The following is a 21,767-nucleotide window of genomic DNA, read 5'->3' on the forward strand; positions in this document are numbered from 1 at the left end:
AGAAGTAAGGGCATATTTGGGCATACTTTCCCAATCACCTGGTTTTAAAAGCCCCACTTTGCATTGGTGAAGACTGGAAAGTGATCAAAGGTAAAGAGATTTTTTTCTAACTGCTGCCATTGTTCTTCTACTGCTCCCTGAGTACAAATTCCAGACAGCTCTCATCACCTAGGAGGGGGATATTTTTCTTTAAAACTGTCCTTATGTAAGAGTCATGGTTATATTTTTAAGCTTTTTTTTCCACTTTATCGATTTAGCATACGAATTTTTCTTGCAACTTGGGTGAATTCTTAATCAGCTTCCATGTAATCTTTTTTCTTCAGTACAAGATTTTTCCTCTGAGATGCTTCCAACTAAGGCCAGTAACATCTAAATACTCCTAATAGGGCCAGAATGTTTCCAAACCCATTATGTGATAGAATTCCTCTTCCCTTAGCACTGCTGAAATGATCCAAAGGACTATTTCTAGAATACTACTACCAGTCACAAATTAAACCTTGTCATTAGCTCAAATAATGTCGCTATATAATGTTGTAGCATGGAATGGTTTCATATCCTTATTTGAATTATTTTAATTATCATGCTTGAAATCTTGTGTCACATTACCATGTCTTGGTATGATCCCCAATGGGAGGCTGTCAAATTTCATTATATTATGGCGACTCTCATTTGGTGGCTCCAACATCTTTGCTACGTGAACCAACCCTTGTGTATTACTCAAGATTAAGTCAAGAGCGTGCCTGCTATTCTCCGAAATGAACTGTTGAAAGGAGAGGTTGACCTAATTAGAAAAGTCTCCCAAAGAGCAGCAAGAGAACGAAGCTCCCGTGAAACAAAGGACTTCTCCGGTTTTCACTCAGATTTATTTTTGACCTTTATTATGCTTGTTCTGTGGCTTTAGGATGGAAAGCTTAACTGGTTAAATACCTGGTGAGGCCGAAGTGCTCGCGCGTGCTGCACAAGAGGGAGATGGCTCGTGGGGCCAGCAACTCCCAGCACGTTTAAATCTCAGCATCATCCCTTATGGCAGGAGGGCAGATCTATAACCTGCAAAATACAGCAGAAGGGCTGGACAGGGAAAGTCATTTGCTGCGTTGGGTGAGAATTTTCCTTATTTGAGGAATCTACCTGAAATAAGGATAGGTATTGAATTTTCTTTGCTCCTGGTACGAGGGTTTTCTTTCTTTTTCCATAGCTTACGTTTATATGTTATAGAGCCCACCTTACCTTTCATGGGTTTTCTTGGTTTACAGATTGCTTTCAGTTGCTTTATGTGAATTTTTTTGTTTTCTTGTGGGAATTCAGTAAAACAGTACTGCAAAAAAAGGCAAATGGATCTGCGTGGTTTTATAGAGCTCTTTTAACAGCATCATAAGGCTCTCTTCAAAATCATGAGTTGGATGCTGTTAGCAGAGTAAATATGTAAATTCATGAGTAATTTGCAAATGTCCTTGAGCCACTGAACCTGTTGCAGTTGCACAGGGTGTCTCAGTTCAATGGAATTGTTGAAGTTCTTACTCCAGATGACAGAATTGACTTTCATCTTCCTACATTTAAACACTTTCCCTTTCATATCTCTTTAGATACAGATAATAAACTTAAAATATTACAGGGGCAGGAGGGGCAGTCAGAGAAGTAAACACTGCTTGCCTCCTCTTCTCAGCTGCTTCTTTTGCCTCTGCACTGTCGTTGCGTTTGGTTTGCCTTTCTGCTTTTTTGCAAGTCCGTCGTGGTTTGGAGTTAAGCTGCTGTGCAAAATTTTTCAGCCTTTCCTCTGTGCTTTGTTGTTGGTAAACACCGTGAGAAGGGGAGTGTGTGGTAGGTGTGGGATTAAGGTCACATCTGTCACAGCCCGAACACAGTTTTAAAAGGCACTCGGCGCTCTGAATGTGCATATCCAGCATCATGTCATGGTAGACCAATATTTTAGGTATCATCATACCAACTGTGTGTTGAACTCACCATTTCGATGCGATATTTTTTAATTTATCCTTTCAGACCTTTCTCTGGCCCCTGTCACTATCCAAAGGAGATATATAAAGTCATTACCTGTAATCTTAATTTTTTTTATTTATCTGCTTACATGGGGAAAGGTATTAACCAGGTTATTGGAGACCTCTGCTGGTAATATCTTCCTACTAAGTCTCTCAGATTTTCTTATGTCAAAATAGGGCAAATGACTGTTAAAAACGTGAAGTCACTCTCTTTTTTAATGGGACTTCCCGAAAAGTATTGTAACTGTATAGAGACCGATGGGGCTTGTGAAAGTGACATACGAAAGTCAGAGGTTTTGTATGGTCTCCAAAAATACATGGTGATTTTAGCAGAATTTGATTTGCATGTGGAGTCTGTCCAAAGATTTTTCATACACATGGAAGGTCTTCCTGTGGCAGGACTTGCAGGTATGGCCCTAATCTAAGAAGACTGAGAATTTGGACCTGAAGTAGTGCCTATAACCACGTAGGCCTAAGTTACTGGAATAACCTTCATTTCAATGCAGAGGTAGTTCTAAATTACAAGTTTTGAAGTTGAGTGCTAAATTATAGAGCTTTGAAGCCTAAGTCATATGGATCCTGAAGAAGAAAATGTCTCTATTTGAAGGACTAAGGATCTAACAGTGCCATTTATCCACTGGGGCAGCACATGAGCTGTTGCTTTGGTTTTGCATGATGATCAGCGTTTCTGAAGCTACTCTTTTTCCTAAAGTGTTTTTATTAAAAATCAAATGAAAACAGGTTCTGATCTTGCACGTGCCACCTTCAGAAAGCAGAACTGGACTCAGGGAAAAAAAATAAATCATTAACAATTATTAAGCATGTTATTAAATCCAACTCTTAAATGTGCTAATAAAGAAATTTGCTTGCACCTAGAGAGCACGCTGCTGGTTACAGACGTGAGGCTTTATTCATTCCTTCTGCGTTGCAGCTCAGCCCAACTGGATTCAGAAAATCAGTGATGCCCATGTGGCCATCGAGGAGAGTGTCGTCTGGGAATGCCGGGCCAGTGGGAGACCCAAACCCTCCTACCGCTGGCTGAAGGACGGGGAGCCACTGCTGCCCCAGGTAGGTACCAGGGAGGAGGTGCTGGTGCTATCATGCTCCACCAGCTTCTCATCACTGCATGGTTTGTTACCTTTGGAATGGAAACAGGAAGGATGGCGGTGCTCTGAAATCTCCCTGCTGTGTAGGCAATTCCTTGCCGTGCCTGGTGGGTAACTTTACCTGTTAGTGACAGGTAGGACCCACAGCAGGTCTACATTCAGAGGTCCTCCCTCAAACGAAGCATCCACGATACGAGCCAACGGGTGGAGAGATCCTTGTGAAGAAGAGGGAATGGCCAAGTGGCCATATGGAGTCTGCATCCAGAAAACAATCACCCTGGATTAATTTATTTTTAGTTAACGATGTTCAGGTGAACTTAGTCTTTCTGCCAGTCTCTACTGGCGTTTCCATTCCTCCCGTCGAGCTGTGTCCCTGTGCAGGTGACCAGGAGCATGCCTGCCATTGCCAGGGACACAAAGAGCTGCCCGAAGATGGGTGATGTGCAGGAGCTGGGGAAACACATCCCCTCCATCACCCTGTCTGCCCAGCCTCTGGCTGAAGTGGCATTGCTTGGTCCCATGGTCCCCCTCAATGCAACCACAAACTAATACAAGTCACCAAAGCATCGCTTTCACAGTAGCCAGCATTTTTTTGTCTTGTCACTTATTGTGAAAGAACATGGCAGCCTAGATTTGATCAAACCCCGATAAGATTGCACAAACATTAAATTTCCGCCCTACGGCCAAGTAGAAAGCCAATAGCTCTTTATATTTCTATTTTTAAATGGTGAAACTCCTGGGGAGGGAGGAAACACTTTGCTGTACTTATCAAAATTGATATCAGGAGCTCCATATCCTTAGGCTGACAAATGATACCCTGGTCTTTTGTTCCACACACTAATTTTACTTGCTTCACACTGGTCACTAGCAGATGGTCTTGTACTTAAATCCCGTTAGTGGCTGATATGAAGTAAAGGGTCATTAAATTACTAATTTCTATATTGTTTTTAGTAAACTGCAGAGGATTTTAAGTATTTCTGCCTGTGCTAGCTAAGATGGCAACCCGTCTCACTAACATTCCTTGCCATATATACTCATAATACCGTTGTTGTAAAGAATAGGGTTGGCTGTGATATGCCGCTATGGAACACAAGTGCACTTTCTGATTCAAGTTTACTTTCTTTAAAGGGATCTAAATGGTTTGGGTATTAAATCAAAGAGAAGTCAAGGGAAAATTTAAATTGCAATTACCAACTACTGTATTGGTTTTACCGTTTAGTATCTAACCTGACATAATTTTAGCTGGCAATAGCTCCAATAGATTGGAGCATGCAAATTCTTCCCATTACTGATATGTTTTTGATGCATGTTGGTATAAAATATAACAACTGCTGAGTTTATGTTCCAAGGAGGGATCTCCTTATTTACGTTTTCATTCGTTTCACTGTTTCCTACAGGGCAGAATTCAGCTAGAGCAGGGCTCGCTCATGATAACGAACGTCAGCCTGTCGGACGCCGGCATGTATCAGTGTGTAGCAGAAAACAGACATGGCATCATTTTTGCCAGCGCAGAACTGAGTGTCATTGGTAAGTGTACTTTCCTGAATGCTGCAAACCTTCCAAAAGCAGCAAAGCCTTCATCCATGCTGGTTTTGTAAAGTTTCAGCATCTGAAGCAGAGGAGCTACTGAGGATCTTTGGTAACTTGTTGGTTTTAAGGCATGAAATCAAAACTTGAGAAAGTGGATAGACAGAGAACAGGATTTTGGGGTTTTTTACATCATTCCATCTTCTCATATTCATCCAGGTGACGGAGCATGGAGAGCTGGCCAGCTCACTCACCTCTTGCTGGTTAGAAACATATTGTGGAGAAACCCGAGTATTGCCCCAGCTCAGAGCATACTGGCAGTAACTGCCTGCTCATGGGCTGCAGAGACTTACTCTCCTGAGGAAATGTTGAAAAACCATGTCTGAGTAGACCTTTCGCTGTTCTAGTGCCAATCGTAATGCTCCTGTCCTCAACCCCCACCAAGAAAAACAAATTGTGCCCCACCTGTTTTGTGTGCAACTGCTCGTCCCAATTAACATCAGGAGAAGCTCGTGTGAATCCAGGTGGTTAAATACCTGGTGGGAGGGGGCAAAGATTAGAGAGCCAGGCGCGGTGCCAGGACAAGAGGCAGTGGGCACCAGCTGAATCACAGGAAATGCCATTTAAATGTAAGAAAATCTTTTTTACCATGAAGGGTGGTCAAGCACTAGAATGGGTTGCCCAGAGAGATAGTGTCATCTCCATCCTTGGAGATACTCAACACCCAACAAGACACAGCCCCAGGCAACCTGCAGCAGCTGCCCCTGCTTGAGCAGGGGTGGGATGGGACCATCTCCAGAGGTCCCTGCCAGCCTCGGCTGTCCTGGAGTCTGTACCCCATTTGCAAACAGTGCTGTACAAGTGACAGGCCTGGGAACAGATACATCAGTACAGATACTGTAGTTTCAAAGGGTTAAACAGAATTCATGATTACAAAATCATGGTTTAGTTGTTTTCAAAGCAAATGTTCAATAGCATCATCCCCTGCTTTATCCTGAAGAACAAAGCATGAGGTCTTTTCTGATTATGGCATTTTCAATATCGGTCATTTTTTACCAGCAGCGATAGATGCCTCCATAGAAAAAAAATTCATTTGAAAGATTGTCATTGTTGCTGTTCAAGAAAAATACAATAATGCTCAATAAATTAGACCTCACAGTGCTAAGATTTACTGGACGTGTTACTGCGTGAAAGAAATCGAAATAAACCCACTGATGCTTTTCCTGTCTGTTCAAAACCCTGGTGAAAACGAGCCTTTGGGAGGAAGGCAAGTCTCAGAAGACAGAGGCGCAGCCCTTGTTGGTGGGTACCTCCGGTGCCTCCTCGTCCAGCAAAAGCAAAGACCTTGGAGAGCCTGCTCTTAAAAACCTGCCAGATAATTTGTATTTGGCTGACTTCTCATCTGGGTTATGCAATCTTGCTTCTATATGTCACGTGAAAAGTACCAGAACGGTGTTCTACAGGTTAATTTCTATGGATCTGTGATTTAATTTGGCATGTTTTTAAAGAAAACCAGCATGTTTTCCTTTTCAGTAGAGTTTTCAAAGGATGTCAATATTCTGACTTCACTGAGAAATGTTAACTTTTAAAGAGATCTGAGTATAAAAATGGTTATTTTAAAAGGTCCTGAAGTTAAGCACTTGAAATGATTAAACACCACTAATAGCAAGTGAGACTTATAACAAAATTAAGTGAAAAAGAGAAACAGAAAATTACAGACAGAGCTTTTCACAGGGTGATTCCTCTCTGTTATTGTTGCCAATTATATTGCCTGGAGTCTTCAGCAAAAACCAGGATCCTGTTGTGCTGGGCATTGTAAAAGCATGTAGTAAGATGCAGTCATTACCTTAAAGAGTTTTCAGGCTAAATGTTTTAAAAAATAAAGAAATTAAAAAAAAAAAAATTATGGGCTTAGAGTGAAAGAAAAGTCATTAAACCCCTCATTTTACAAACAAGGTGTGAAGAGATTAAGTGCATTACCCCTGAAGTGGCACAGGGAAGCTGGGGTAGTGCTGAGAACTGAGCCCAGAGTTTCTTAGTGTCGGATGACAGTGTTTTGAACAGCACAGAATAAACCCCATACTGTGAAACTCTTCTACCACGCACAGGACCAAGGAGGAAATAGCAAATGACTTGCAAAAAACCCAGTGTTCCTTCCAGGGATGGAAATAACAGGATTATTCAAAAATCTTATTTTGTCCATAAATTTTGGAGAACCATCTGAGAAGTTATTTCCAGCAATGATCCTGTATTAATTATGATAATATGATATAAATAATAATCCATCTGGTTCTGAGTGCGTTGGTGGGAAGTTGTCCTCAGGATGCCTCCTTTAATTTTGAAATGTTTTACATAGCCGGTGTTGGTTTTCAGATGGCTCTTTTATAGTCTTTAATAACATACATGTTTTCCTCTCTGCTCAAATGAAGTCATCTGTCTATGATTAGGCACAGAAGACAAGACAGCTCAGGGATTAGTGAACTCTGATTCATGAAAGTGGAAGACAAGATCTATTCGATCATAAAGCCCATCCCATTATTACTGTAGGATTATGTTTTATTCAGCTCTTTGGCGGCAGGAACAATCTCCCAAAGAATTGAGGCAGATGAGATGCCCTAAGAAAAATTAATTTGTTTTCTGTATCACACGGCAAGTTTTGTGTCTCCCAGCTGCTTCGGGTGAGCTTTAGATCATTGTATGGAGCATCGAGCAGATGCAGCGCAAGGTGATCTAAACTCTCACTTCCCCGAGTGCAGCAAGAAAGTAAGTCGAGGAAAATCCCACAAGCTGGGGGAATATGGGGATGGGGCAAGAGGGATGCAGGCACGCAGCCAGCAAAGGGGATGGAGAGAATTAGAGGGCACTGGGCAGAGTTTGCTGCCACTGATCCATCAGAAAGTAAACTCCTGCCAGCAAAGACGTAGCGAGCAGCAGGGCAAGAGTTGTTCATAAAACCCTTAAGCTGCCTCACCTATTTGCTTTGAGCTTTCTGTATTGAAAAAACTAATTGTCCCACTTGATATAAGTAAAACCTTCTGGTCGTCTTTGGGGAGTTCACTACCAGAGTCAGTCTAGAGGCTGCTGCCTTAAAGCTCTGTCTGTCATCAGGTCCCATCAATAAAGCATTAAAAATCCTTTGAGGGCAGGAATCAGAAACCAAACAATCTCCTGCCTCCCCAGCCTGCCTTACAGCCAGGCTGCAGACTGTCTGCAGGGCTTTGGTGGCTGCTTCGATGAAGATCTTGACTGTTTTTCACAAAATAGAAGAGTGTGCCCTGGAGGGACTAAAAAAGATGATCGGAGAATACCTTTTACCCTGGTGCCTGCTTAAGTCTTGCCTTGTTTTGTTTGGTTCAGGACCTGGCTGTGTCAAGGACTCCCACCTTTATAGCATTAAAAGAAAAGACCCGGTTTATGCAACGGTTATGAATATAAAGCATAAAAATGTCAACTTTCTGGAAATACTAACATTTCTGATTACCTGCATTCTGTGCTTGTGACAATGTTTCTGTATGCTGTTGCTCTGCACGTAGCAATGTTCGACAAAATGATGATCATGCTGTAACCACACAAAAAAGGAAATACATTATACGGTTCAAGCAGGCGTAGTTCTTAGGGGTGCTGCCCCGAATAAGATGTGCGTGACACCGGCTTGTGCTGCCAGCCGAGGTTACTGGTTTCTGAGGTTTGCATCTTGATGTGCATTTCTAAACAAGTAGGAGCTGATACATTCAGACGTCGGTTTGCCCCATCTGTACGTGCACATAGTTCATAAAGTCAGATCATTTAGAAACTGCAGGTGAAAGCCAGCCCTTGAATATTGTAAAGTTCAAAAAAGCCTGACTTTGATTTTTACAGAGGGAATTCTGACCTGTATTTTTATTTTTTTTCTTTCAGCCGTCGGTCCAGACTTCTCCAAAACACTGTTGAAGAAGTTAACTCTTGTTAAAGTGGGTGGTGAAGTAATCATTGAGTGTAAGCCGAAAGCTTCCCCCAGACCTACTTATTCTTGGAAGAAAGGAAAAGACATCCTAAGAGAAAATGAGAGGTAATGTCTTAAAGTAACCATTTCTTTCATTAGCTTGCTCCAACCCAGGGGCTTTCAGCAATGAAAGCTAAATTTGTCATTAATAGCTTCCCAAAATTGACTTGCAAATAAATGTGGAAGCAGCTAGTGTTCAGTCTCAAGGAGCTGGGCTTGAGATTTCTATTTCTGTTGTGTTCTTCCCCGTCTCTGTGTACTATTAAAGCATCCCTGCCAAGAAGCTGATAAAGATGCATTCTAAAAAGCAAATATTTTGCCTCTGCATTGCTCTAAATAGCTGTTGTTTTTCAAAAAGTTTCCCAGGAGATAAAACCCTCCACTGCAAATTACACTGCTCTGGTACATTACTCAATGTTCTGCAAACAGGAATTATTTGGGGTCAGTAATTCATTTGGCAGTCCTAACGCCTGACTTGGAGATGGCTTTTTCAGACTGGCCAAGTCATTATTTTTTTCTTTCTTTTTTTTTTTTTTTTTTTTAATTAGAGAGGAGAGCATTAGTAGGAGCCTACCTTTCAAATTCGTGTGCATGGTTTTGCAGTGGTTTGTTGTTGACTGTGTAGAGGTGCAGTTGTGTTACCTGTCCCACCTGTGCAGCACCTGAGAGTGGGACCTGAAGAGCTGTCCTTGACAGTCCTCCAAAATACGATGCGCCACTTGGATTGATGGGAAAAATCCTGTCTTATTAGTAACGGTCAAAAAGGCAGGAATTACAGGGAATTGTTATTTTTAAAAGCCTAAACCTGTTAGAGCTGTTCTTTTATCTTGGAAAGTCTAGTCTATCCAACCTGCCTGCCTGTGAAGGACATTGGATATATACTATGGTGATGTATGTGAGTATGCAAAAAGCTTAGCTTATTTAAAGCCAGATGAGAAAAATAATAAACAACCTATTTCTGACTTACTTAGCTCCTGTTCTGGTCTTTGCAAAGCTATTGTCTGCGGACCTTCGATTTCACCTCCTGGGATAAAAAGAGTTGGGTGATCAATCGCACAGAGCTCCCTCTAGCAGCCAGGATACAAAGCTGTGCGAGGTCGAAGTTATAATAGATCAAGGTATATTGATTTTTAAAACTGAAATAACTTGCTCTGCTGGTCAAGATTGTGCAAAGGATGGGAAGTATTAAATACTGGAAGTCTGGGAGTGTAAGCCCCATGAGGTCCCATCTGTCTCCCTGTCCATGCTGGCACAGTCGGTAGCTGCAATGTGCTGTTTTCTCTGACGCTGCTCTCCCAGGCACGGCACAGTTCTTTCTCCTCGTTTTAATTTAGGAGTGAGAGGGGAAGCATTAGTTTATTTGAGCAAGAGCTTAGGAAAGGAAAGAAATGCGAGCACTGTGTTTCTTGCCTGGTCACTGCTGTGCAATGCCAACAACAAAGTTGTTTGGTTTTTTTAGCACTACTCTCTTATCTGCAAACGATTTTGTAATACGGCAGAAATCCCTGGATCCTCATTTCCCAAGGAAATGTGGTTCATGCACTGGTAGCATCAGGGTGGGTGGTAGCTCAGGTTGCTGCTGTGTTTACTTCCAAATCACTTTTGAACTGGTTATTTGAACTGGCTGTAGATGTTTCAGCTGGTTTCCACCAAGGTTAGGAGAGGAAGTGAAATACCTCAAAACCAGCAGGTTTCTTCAAAACTGTAGAAAAACAGGCAACTGGGAAAAGGAGATACTATTATTTCCCCCCAGTGAAACCCTGTCACCTGAAGTCACGCTGTGGTAGACACGAGGGAGTCCACACCAGAGCACCCTGAAGGACGCACACCTCTGTTTAAGTAGTGGAAGGCTGTACCTACAGTTTTTTCCTGACCAGGACTGGGACCCTCCCACCTGGGCACCGAGCCCTGGGTGGGAAACCAGACGTGAAATGTGCCCAAGCAGGTGTGAAATTTTCTGCTACTTCAGCCCAGGGGTTTTTCTGCCAACCAACTCCTCCAGCGGGACCGATCTGGCAAAATGTCTTAATGAACACCGCTCCATTGGCCTGGCAGTTGGACCTATTTAGTTCTTATATGCAGTCGGTTGTATCTCCCGTGGGGACGAGGGTGTTGAATCCTCGCCATTGCCTTTATTAACCACGCCATCCTTGCAGTCTGTACCTGGAAACTGTGTGAAATGCGCAATTAGGAAATTATATTGTCTTAGATGATCGTGGCATTGTTCATCAGCACTGTCTGAATTCACAGGGGTAGGAGAGGCCAAGTGCCTGGTCCTCTGCTTAGCATTGCTGTATTTCTGCTTTCATCTAGTTAACATTGCTGTATTTCTGGTTTCATCGGTTGCTGAAACATTATCTCCTCCCTGCTATCCCGGGGGACAGTAGCATTGACTGGAGTCCAGTCCTAGTACCTCCCTGCGCTTATGTGTGGGCTTCAAACAAGAACTTTGTTGGCTGATGAAAAAATCTGTTGGAATATAGGAAGAAAGATGCCAAGAAAAACTGTTGCTGAAATCTCTTTATCTAGGGCAGAAAACAGAACTTTGAGACAGGCGTGGGAGATGAAACTTAAATGAAATCTCTGGTTAAACTGATGTTTGGAGTTTCAGAGAGGCACCTGAACATCTGGATACTTCTCCAAACTGAACTTGATCGTGTGAAGGTTAATCAATATAGATGGTCCTTCCAGTTCCAGGTGGAGTTAAAAGCAACGTTGATGTGTCAGTCCTTGCTTTGAATTCTGATGTACAGCCTGACGGCTACCATGGCAATCGCTCCAGCAGTTCACTTGGGACTCCTGTGACTTTTCAGATGGAGTGTGATGTTTGGGACTCCTTGCTGGAGCCAGAAATAGTGTGCAGCATATTTTGCTGCCAGGACTCTGGCTCTGGAGGCCACTGCTGTCCAGGAGGCAAAACTAAGTGTGTTGTTCAATGTTTGCCCAGAGGGCAGAGACTACCCTGGAAAAAAAAAAGCTTTTTTGTTTTAGGTTTCATATTCTTCTCTGGAGGCTGGGGCAGTGTGTACTGCACCCCTAATGAATAACCTGCCCTGAAGGTATCTCTTACTGGTGGTTGAGAACCGCGCAATTGTGTTATTAGAAATTCTGCCCTGGGGTACAATTACATTATTGCAGTCATTAAAGGCAGTTCATCTCCATAATAATGGAAATCCTGCCTTGGAGGCCTAATAAAATGTTAGTAGCCTGACTCCAGAAGGTAAATTTTATATAGAAACAGCCATAGCACAGATATAGATATATTGCAAATGCTGCTTGGAAACAAAGATTTTTTCTATATGGGTAAAGATACAGAGATAATTTTCTATTCTTGATCTTCCCTTCACATTTCAGTGCAAAACGGCTGCTACACTCTGTGGGAAAGGTCTTCAGTCCTATTAATGCCACGCAGTACGAAGCAGCCTCATAGGGCCACTGGTAGAGTACGAGCAGGTGAGTCTGCTGCCTGCCACAGAATCTCCCACCTTCCACACGGCTGGGACAGGAGGCGTGACTAAAATACACCTGTCCTCTGGGAAACCCTCGCTCAGGAGCAGCAGATACCTTTTAGATAGGAATGGTCAGCATAAAGCTGTGCAGACTGCAGCATCCGAGAGACAGTGGTAGCCAAGTAGGATCCCCTAGGATGCTTAGGACCCACTTCCCCAGCACACTTCTCAGGCAGAAGCTGTTTTACCCTTTCAATATTCACTGTTACGCATATAACCTGGAAATTTGAGCCAGTTGTCGAGATCTGCAGCTGGCAGGGAGTTGTTCCAGAAGCCAACAAGCACTGGGAGCTCAAGGTGGAAGTGGTGTCTTCTGGTCACTGCAAAACTGCGATGTGTCTTTGGGACATACCAAATGGTTCATCAGAGAGAAACTGAAATGAGTTCAGAATGTTTTTCACTTGCCATTGGGTTCTCCTATATTCATACTTCCAGGTATGTTTAAGCTTTGATCTTTTTATTCTGACTCCACATCAGGAGAAAAGAGATTTTGGAGTGCTGGGATCCCATTAGATTCTCTTTTCTCATGTCCCAGCTACATCAGAGTGACCCAGAAGCGATGCTGGACTTCAGGCTGTGAGATCGAGATGGGGAGTGTTGCTGCCCAGCTGCCCTAGGAGGGCTGACATTCAAAATCAGGCAAAAACTCCCCGAGTGAGGAGTGCACAGAATGTAGAGCCAGGACTTACAGTTTTTATTTAAATCTCAGTGGCACTTTGGTCTTATAATCTTATGTCTTCATCCTCCTGACTTTATGAAGTAACATGGTCAACGTCAAGTGAGTTTTTGTATATAAAATACATAGCACGTATGGCACCCTTATATAGGATATAAACATCATTCAGGCATTATAGACAGAGACACGGTCTTCTGCAATTATTACACCATGTGAAATACAGATGATTCAAACTGCCTCTACTTTCTTCCAAAGCTGTCTCAAACACCAAATAAATCATTCCTAGATATCAGTGGGAGTTAGAGGTAGATGGTAATTTTACGTGAGATTTACCAATATAAAACAGAAATCCATAGTTTCCCACAAGTTTGGAAAAACTTCCATTAATTGATAGCCCCTGTATAACACTAAAGTGAATGAAAGCAAGTTCTTAATGGAGAACTTTGCTTTAAACTCCTGAACTCCTAAAGCCAAGCATCCTCCAGTCAGCAGTATTTCCCATTTGTGATGATTATTTCCTGGCATTACGTTGTCTGTATTATTCATCGGCAGGAGTAGGAGGGGAAGTCACAGCAGTCAAATTGTTCTTGCAGGATTTTGTTAATCCTCTCATAATAATTCAATTACATCTAATGCAACAACCTTAGATAAATTTGTTACTGAGACTAGCGCTTTAGAACCTTTCTTTTCAGGTGATCTTATCATAGAAAACCTTTCAATTTCTTCATTTTTACGTCGCGGCTCCCATAGAGATCTGTGCTCGGCTGCAATTACGAGCGGTTCATCCTTGCAATGGTGGAAATCAGAAGTCACTGTCGTCTCTGGCTCTTTCTCTCAGATTTCCTGAGTGCAGGAGGCAGAATCAGGCTGGAGGTATTTAGAAGACGGACAGACATAGTGCTTAGAAATATAGTTTAGTGATGGGTTTTGTCAGAGTTACGTTGATGGTTGGACTCGATGATCTTGAAAGGTCCCTTCCAGTTTAGGCAATTCTATGATTCTATGATTTAAAGACAAATCCTGGGGCTCCACAGAGCGCTGCCAGATGAAATTAAAATAAGCCTCTGTTACAGCTGCTCCCACACTCCAAACAGTTGGAGGAACATCCTGCAACAGAACTGAAATTCTCTTTGAACTATAGACCAGGATGCCTTTTTAAAATAATTTAAACTAGTTAATTCAGCAGTTAACTTAAAACATTTCATTTTAAAACAATGAAGTCTCCCTTAATTTTCGTACAGTTTTCTGTAGCCCACAAAAAACTGGAGTTGCAGCCCAGCAAATCTGAGGTGCCCTCACGTTGGTGTGCAGTGTCTGAGGGCTCGGCCGTGGGAATGCCGGGGTTTAATGTCAGAGCTGAGATGGGTCCTGTGATCTGCATCAGCAAACTGGGGCATTTTGTCACCCCACTGCACAGATTGAGCTGACTTATAATAACTTACCACCAGAGATCATTTCGTTAGAGTATCTTAGGAAAATTTCTCATGGAATTCGTCAAGGGATGTATTTTGCTGTTGGTGTGGAATGATTTCGCTGGAGTAGCATTGGAAGGAGTCTTTAGGTGCTGGTTTGTAAGGCAAGATTTGCATCACTTTCCCTGCAAGTCTTTCCTCTTTTCTTAGGTGTTTGGTTTTGACTTACAGAAATTACTTCAATTTACATGCAATAATGGTAATAATTACATTAGCTATTTCTGACAGAGTGTTTCAGTTTAAATAACAGTCTGTCAGAGAGACATACTGTCATTTCATATAACCATAGAATGTGTTGGAAGGGACCTTAAAGATCATCCAGTGTCACCCTCTGCCCTGGGCAGAGACACCTCCCACCAGACCAGGTTGCTCCAAGCCCCGTCCAACCTGGCCTTGAACCCCTCCAGGGATGGGGCAGCCACAGCTTCTCTGGGCAACCTGGGCCAGGGGCTCACCACCCTCACAGCAGAGAATGTCTTTCCTAGATCTAATCTAAATCTCCCCTCTTCCAGTTTAAAACGGTTCCCCCTCATCCTATGGCTCCCCTCCCTGATCCAGAGTCCCTCCCCAGCTTTCCTGGAGCCCCTTTAGGGACTGGAAGGGGCTCCGAGGTCTCCCCGGAGCCTTCTCTTCTCCAGGCTGAACCCTCCCAGCTCTCTCAGCCTGTCCTCCCAGCAGAGGGGCTCCAGCCCTCCCAGCATCTCCGAGGCCTCCTCTGGCCCCGCTCCAACAGGTCCATGTCCTTCTGATGTTGGGGGCCCCAGAGCTGGATGCGGGACATTTCCCAGAGGGGAAGCTGTAGCGTTAAGTGGTTCAAGAGCTGATGAGGGACATGTCATGTTTCGGCCTGTCTACCATGGCTTCCTTCTGCTCTCATTCTCCTTTGCTTCCCAGCTGTAGACTGTGTGCAGGAAAACCAAGATAGCTTTTATTTAGGGAAATACTGTATGTCTGCCAGTCTTGTGGTTTGCTACCCGCCGCTCGCCGATGAGTTGATTAACCAAAGCACAGGGACAGGCGGTGGCACAGCAGCGAGGTGAAGCATTTAGGTCCAGGCTGGTGCTGGTTCTAGCAGCTGCCCTGTGTTGGAGCCCTGTTCTGGGGTGCTTCGAGCATCGCTGCCAGGAGTGGAGTGGGGCTGGCAGTGTCGGCAGCTATCTCATCCACTTGGTAACCGCTTGCACGCCTCCAAATCTAATGTGTATTCCCTTGAAATAATGAATGTTCAAAATATGTACACAATTCCTAATATTCTCCTAAAACTATTGGAAGTCACATTTACCCTACTACCAGAGGTGTGCTCAGTCCAGGACAGAAAAATAATTGTACTTTTAAGCCCCAAAACAAATTGCTCTTCTCCTGTTCTTGTTCATGTAAAGCCCTTACATCATTAGAGCTGTTTCTTTTCTATGAATATACAGAGCATGCATTGTTTATACAGTTTAATTGTAAGGAAAGAAATTCATAAAAAACAAATGATGTTCTGTGCTGGTAGCAAAGAATATGAAAGTGTCCAATTAAACAGCCACTCGCTATGACTTGTATAATAGCAGCATCTGTTATCTTAATTAAACAAGTTTCTGTATAAAGGGACCCTCATACTGCACTTTGTTAGAGCAGGATCTGACCTAGATACTCCAGGCACGCTCACTATCTTCATGGAAATTTTCCCAGTTGGTCCCATTATCTTGCAGTCTTGACAAGCTTCGTGATACATGAGCACACTTTTGCACACAGAAAGCCATACTGCTTAAAGCAGGAAGATTTTTTATTTCTTTTTTAGCTGGTAACCAGTAAAAGCACAGAAAAGCAGCATATAGTGGCTTTTGCCCATTGAGTTGAGTCACAGAAGCATTTGGAAGTGCCCAGCTAACTTGGACCTTGTCAAATATCACCCAGGAGAGAGAACCACGCTTCCAGAAAGTGCTCACAATTTCTTTTCAAAAGTGGCTTATGTGTTTCAAGATTTAAGTAATTTAGGTCCAGATTTTTGCAGGTGTTTCATTGTCGCCCTCCACTGTAGCCTAGAGTCAGAGGCGATCTAGGAAGGGTAAGTTCGGTTTTGAAAGTCCTGGTCCCTTGGTAATTTCTGAAAAGAAGATGAGGATTTGTGAGACTGGGAAGGAGCAGTGGAAGTCCAATGAGGACTTGGGGCTTTGTACCCATCTGCAAACAAAAACCCAACCAGAGCCACCCCGAAACCCCAGCCTCATCAGGAGACATGGTCTGCTGCTCCGGGTCATGCTCGGGGCTGTAGGACACCAGGCGGCTGTAGCTGAAAAGCCGCTTGGATATGTTAATACACAGCTGTGCCTGCAGGCTTATTCATATGGGCAGTGAATGTTAATTTGTTTGTAAAGAACATCATCACTGCCAGCTGCCTTGGAGAGGAAGGTGAAGTCCTGGCCAGCATGAAGTCAGCAGGAGTCTCACTGGGTAAAGCCCAAAGCAGCGATGTCTCCTCCCAGGAGCTGGAGGGATTGTGGCCAAGGAAAAGCAGAAAGATCTCACCTCATTTTTTTTGTTGTCTTCTGCACTTCAAAACTGTTCAAAAAGACTTTTCTCTCTGGAAGGGGTTAGCTGTGGTTTTCTCAAGAGTTCACATCCTCAGGACCTCCTCACTAGGGTTGTTGATTGACAGACCCCTCAGGTATTGTTTTTGGATCAGGAATTTTAACATATTCCCCTCAATGCTATGTCATTTTGAGAAAGAAAAATTGTGAAATTAGATGAGAAGAGAAAGGCTTTTCTCTTATTCTTTCAGCATGTCTTGAGTTTTAGAAGTTGTATATAAATTCCATTTTTTTATTTATTGCCTCAGGCTTCCTAATTAGTGGTTAATTACCTTAAACAGCCAGAAAGAAAATGGCAATAGGACAGACGTCTTTCCCAGTCTGGTGTCAGGGTACAAACCATGGTAATATTTTTATATTGATACATGAGAGATGAATTGCCAGCAGTGGCTTTTGGACACGCAGTCTAGTGACACTTCATCAGAAAATAAAACCTCAAAGGATGCTTCCTATCATTGTTTTGCATTAATTGTGTTGACTTTATGTTTTTTTTAAAGAAAGCACCTGTGCAATTTCTTTTAAGGCAGACAGGTAACCAAACCATCAATAACTTGTCGGGTTTTCATTACATCCTGCCTAGGCAAAATGAAAAATGACACCGTGCAAATAGCTTTTTGAAGCTTGAATCGACAATGCAGCATTCATCTTAGTTTTCAAAGACAATGGCAGAAGATGGCTCTACTTCACTGGAACATCTGAAATAACTGGCGTGTCAACTTACTTTAACCAATTTTCTGCAAAAAGAGAACTAAAATGAACCAGGAATCCACTTGATTCAGAGGTCTTGGAAAGCAGTCGTCCTAGGCCTGATGGCCTGATGTTCATGGACTGTTTGTTTCCCAGCAGAAGCTGGTTTTAGCTCTGTTGTTGTTCTGGAAGATCACGGTATGTTTTAACGTAAGCTCGTTGTGGCTGTGGGTCTGTCAGCTCAACACTAAACACTTGTAGTTTAGTGTGTGCCAACCCTAAAACCCATTGATTTGTGTGGTCTGAAATCCATTGGTGAAAACTGGGCAGTTTTAGATTCATAGAATGGTTTGGGTTGGAAGGGACCTTAAAGATCATCTGGTTCCAACCCCCTGCTGTGGGTAGGGAACCTCCCACTAGACCAGGTTACTCAAAGCCCAATTCTACCTGGCCTTTGCCAAAGTTCTCTTTAGGATTAGGTCATTAACTTGTCCTTGCTTCTTAAGGGTAGTTACGTGGACCTGTTTTCTTTTCTTTGTGTGTATCCGTAAAAGATAATAAATCCTGTTGCTTCTATAGTTTGAGATATCTATTGTATGCTTGTATGCATAACCCTGTGAGCGGTCTCTCCACAAAGCTTTGCTGTCCATCTGTTTTGCTTTAGCAGCTTTCTGCTGATTGAACCTTTTTCAGCATTGATAGTTAAGTTGGTGACTCCAGTTCGTTCTTGCATTGTCTTTTCCTTCTGTTCTTGAGCAGCTGTTTCTAGCAAAAGGTTACCCAAGAAGGGTTAGAGATTTATTTAGAATCCAGATTCGGTGCTGTTTTATTTTGTATGTGTAAAGTGATTAGGTTGATCCCTAAAATCTGCATGTTCATTTATCTGCTCCTGTAGAGCTAGGAGATTATTTCCTATAAGCAGGCACCACCTGTTGTTGAGCATACTTGGGTGCCGATGAATCTAATCCCAACCTACGCCGAGTTTCAGCTGGTGTTCCAGAAATGAGACTCTCTCTCACACCTTCACACAGTCTCCTGTAACATCAGCAATCTGTTCCTGTTTTCCCAGCAGATTATTTTCAGCATGGTGTTATTGTAGTATGCGGTGATACACATGTAGGACATCATTGCTGCCACTGCTGCTGCTGCAACGAACTCGTGATGCAGCCCAGCCATGGTTTGACCAACCTCGCGGTGCTACTCCGAGGTGTCTAGAGAAGTCAGTGAGCTTTTACCTTAGGGCTTTTGTATTAATTTTACAAGTAGAGCCCTGCTTGCAGAGGTGGGCAAAAGGAGAGGAGGAAGCATCCAGAGAGCCCCATCTCAGAGGCGTCAGACCTCCAGAGCACGGTAAGACGCATGGAGTCCATGTTTACACACCCTTAACAGAAACACTCACTCACCGCGTGCTGTTAAACAGCTGCTGCTTTTCCTGCTTGAGGTGTCTCATCTTTATGATTATTAAATTCATCTCAAGGTACTGTGCATGCGGCTACAAATTATTTCTCCCTCTCTGTAAAGATGCTCCAGGAAGCAGCGAGTTCCCCCCGCGGTGCTGTTGTGCTGGAGGCGGCAGGATCTGGCGCCCAGCAGTGAGGCAAGTTTCTCTCCGTGGTGAGCACACGCTGCAGCCAACGCTTTCAAAAATAAATGCCTGTAATTAGGCTCCTAAATGCAATTTGAAATTGATGTGTGGTTCAGACTTGTCCTCCAGTTGAAGAAAATAGTAATAATGATTTTAGTAAGTCTGTGGCATTTTGAAGGAAAAAATTATTATCAAATATTTCTTCTCCTGGATATTTCCATGATTAAGAGCAAGAAGGTAATGATTTTATACTTACGGCCACACTTTAAGAAACACATGTTTAAAATCTAAGGGAATAATTATATGTCTAGGGGGAAAAAGGATTCCTAATTAACTTTTTAGACAACCTACCAGACTTGGTGATATTTTTGATGATTATTTAAACATCATTTTTAAGTGATGTAAATGTGTCTTTGGATCTTGCAAATCTACGTTAATGTCAATTACAAGTGGAGTGGGTAATTTATCTTTGTACTGTGGGCATTTTTCGTTGAAACTAGAGGAAAAAGATGTGATATCTTTGAAAGACTGTGCCTTTGGGCTTCTGTTCGGGTGGTATCAGCTGGAACAAATAAGCTGAGAATGCATTTACTGCTTCTGCTCTAATCTTACGAATGCTTCCAGAAATGGTTTGTGTCAGCAGCTGATGCACAGAAAATCTTGCATGGATTTTTTTTCCTCGTAAGTGAATAATTTTTGTGAGCTTCAGTGGAGTTCCCTTCAGTCTCGTGTTCTCCAAACCCACAAAACATTGGCTGTAAGTAGAGGTTAACGGCTTGTCCTCGTCGGGGAAGGACTTGTTGGCAAGGGTGGCTGGAGGCTGTGCTTCCAAATTTGATTCCTTGGATTTCCACTGTGCCTTTTCATAGACTGGGGGAAGTCACTCCATCTCCAGGCCTCTGGCTATAGCCACTGCCCTGGAAGAATGAGCACAGCAAATATTTCACCCAATGTTAGGTAGACACAATGCAGTAGTGGCTTCACAGCACCTGCGGCTTCCTACATGAGATTCACCTCGCGTCCAAGTGCGAGAGGATGCTTTGTGGGGAGCAGCCTGTCTCCAGGTGGATAATTATGCAGAAAGGGGATGTTTTAGCCTTTCCACAGGGTGATTTGCAAGTGTGCTTTGCTCCTCCACTGCCACCAGCAAAAGCTGCTACGGGAGAGAAGTCCTGGGGCTGCGGGTATGGAGCGTCCCTGTCCTTCACCGTGCCGTTGTGGCTGTCACGGATTATGGCTAACGGCCAGCTTAGTTTGCAAAAATAAACTTTGAAGTTGAAGAGCTGTGTCGAAAGGGCAGTTTCCCATGGGGGATGGTCTTCATTTCCCACCAAAATCGATGGGAAATCGGCTCTTTGCACCATTGGACCCTTCTAGACTTGCAAAACCTTCCCATGTAGCTCAACTTATCATTGCCTCATGTCTAAGGAATGAAAGCTGTAAAAACGAGCTTTCCTTTGCTTTACTCAAATCTGCTTCCTTAAATATTTATTTTTATGACATGGTCTTTCTTGCTGTATTTATTTTAATTTTGTGTGTAGTGAAAAAAAAGCGGAAAGGGAGAGAAGGCAAAGGGTTTCTATTATTTGAAATTCACCGCAGCCTCCTCTTTTCCTTCAGGGTCCCTAGCAGTGCTCATGTTTGGTTTTCATTTGTTTTTCCCCGTTATCAGCATCCCTTAAGAAAGACATTTTGTAGAGAACTGTTCTTGCTAGATAACCTAGGGATATTTTTATATTTGAATTACGACTCCAGGCAACTTTAAACAATTTACATGAAGTCCCTAATAGCTGTAAATGCTCCCTTCTTTCCCTCCTGCTGCCCCGCTCCTTCGGGACGAGGTTTTGTCACTTCCAGACTTGTCTTAAAAGTTTACAGGCAAAAGGGAGGATGATGACAAAACACAGCTTTTGTGTTTATAGCTATTAATATAGGCTGGATGCAGTATTATTTATTTGGACTGCTCCGTCATTGCAGATAAACAATTCGTTGAAGAAGAAAATTGTGGGAGAATTTCGGATGCCAGATCCATGACTGGTTTAAGCTGATACTGAATTCAGTGGAGTTATGTTGTTTGATATTGCCAAAGGGGCCCCTACTATTTTCTCAAAAATATTTATCTGAGCAAAATATGTTCCATTTTTTTCTCTAGAATACTATTTACAGTTTTTTATGATAATCTGAAAGAATTGCTATTTCTTCTCTTCTGTCCTTTAATTCTTCATACTTAGCAAGCCTGCAAATGAAAAGCCTAAAATGAAAAGGCATTTACACACAACAGTTCACATCCCTGGAAGAAGTGTTCTTAGAATTTTCTCAGAGATTAAGTAAGAAAAAAAAAGTGCAATATTCCACATTTTTCGCTGCAACAAGTAAGAGCAGCTATTACCTAGGAGGACCTTCCAAAAGATTAATTTTAGGTGTTTGTGCTTTCCTATTGTAGTCCCAGAGCACAAAAAATGCCTAATGAACCCAAATTCTGTGCACATAAATGTCTGGCCGATTCGCAGTTGCCGTAATTTAGCAGTAAAGTTCCTGGTGTCCTTCGTGATGCCAATATACTAGTAAAAATGGTGCAGAAGTGATATTCCTCAGTGCCTTCTCCAGCCAGTGTTTTTCCTTGGACAAAATAGATATATTTTACAGATTGAGAAGC

The 21,767-nt window shown here is 42.8% G+C and overlaps 1 protein-coding gene across 2 annotated transcripts in view; it reads left to right on the plus strand.

The window, feature by feature from the left end:
- The window catches only part of LOC128915584 (contactin-4), a 345,257-nt gene that overhangs the window by 273,501 nt on the left and 49,989 nt on the right, over window positions 1-21,767 (plus strand). For both annotated transcript variants that reach the window (XM_054216146.1, XM_054216147.1), the window contains exons 10-12: window positions 2,926-3,062; window positions 4,498-4,627; window positions 8,525-8,675. In XM_054216146.1, coding sequence (XP_054072121.1) covers window positions 2,926-3,062; window positions 4,498-4,627; window positions 8,525-8,675 — 418 coding nt within the window. The remainder of the gene's footprint in view (window positions 1-2,925; window positions 3,063-4,497; window positions 4,628-8,524; window positions 8,676-21,767) is intronic.

The sequence above is a fragment of the Rissa tridactyla genome, chromosome 10 (genome assembly GCF_028500815.1).
Source record: "Rissa tridactyla isolate bRisTri1 chromosome 10, bRisTri1.patW.cur.20221130, whole genome shotgun sequence".
Lineage (NCBI taxonomy): Eukaryota > Metazoa > Chordata > Aves > Charadriiformes > Laridae > Rissa > Rissa tridactyla.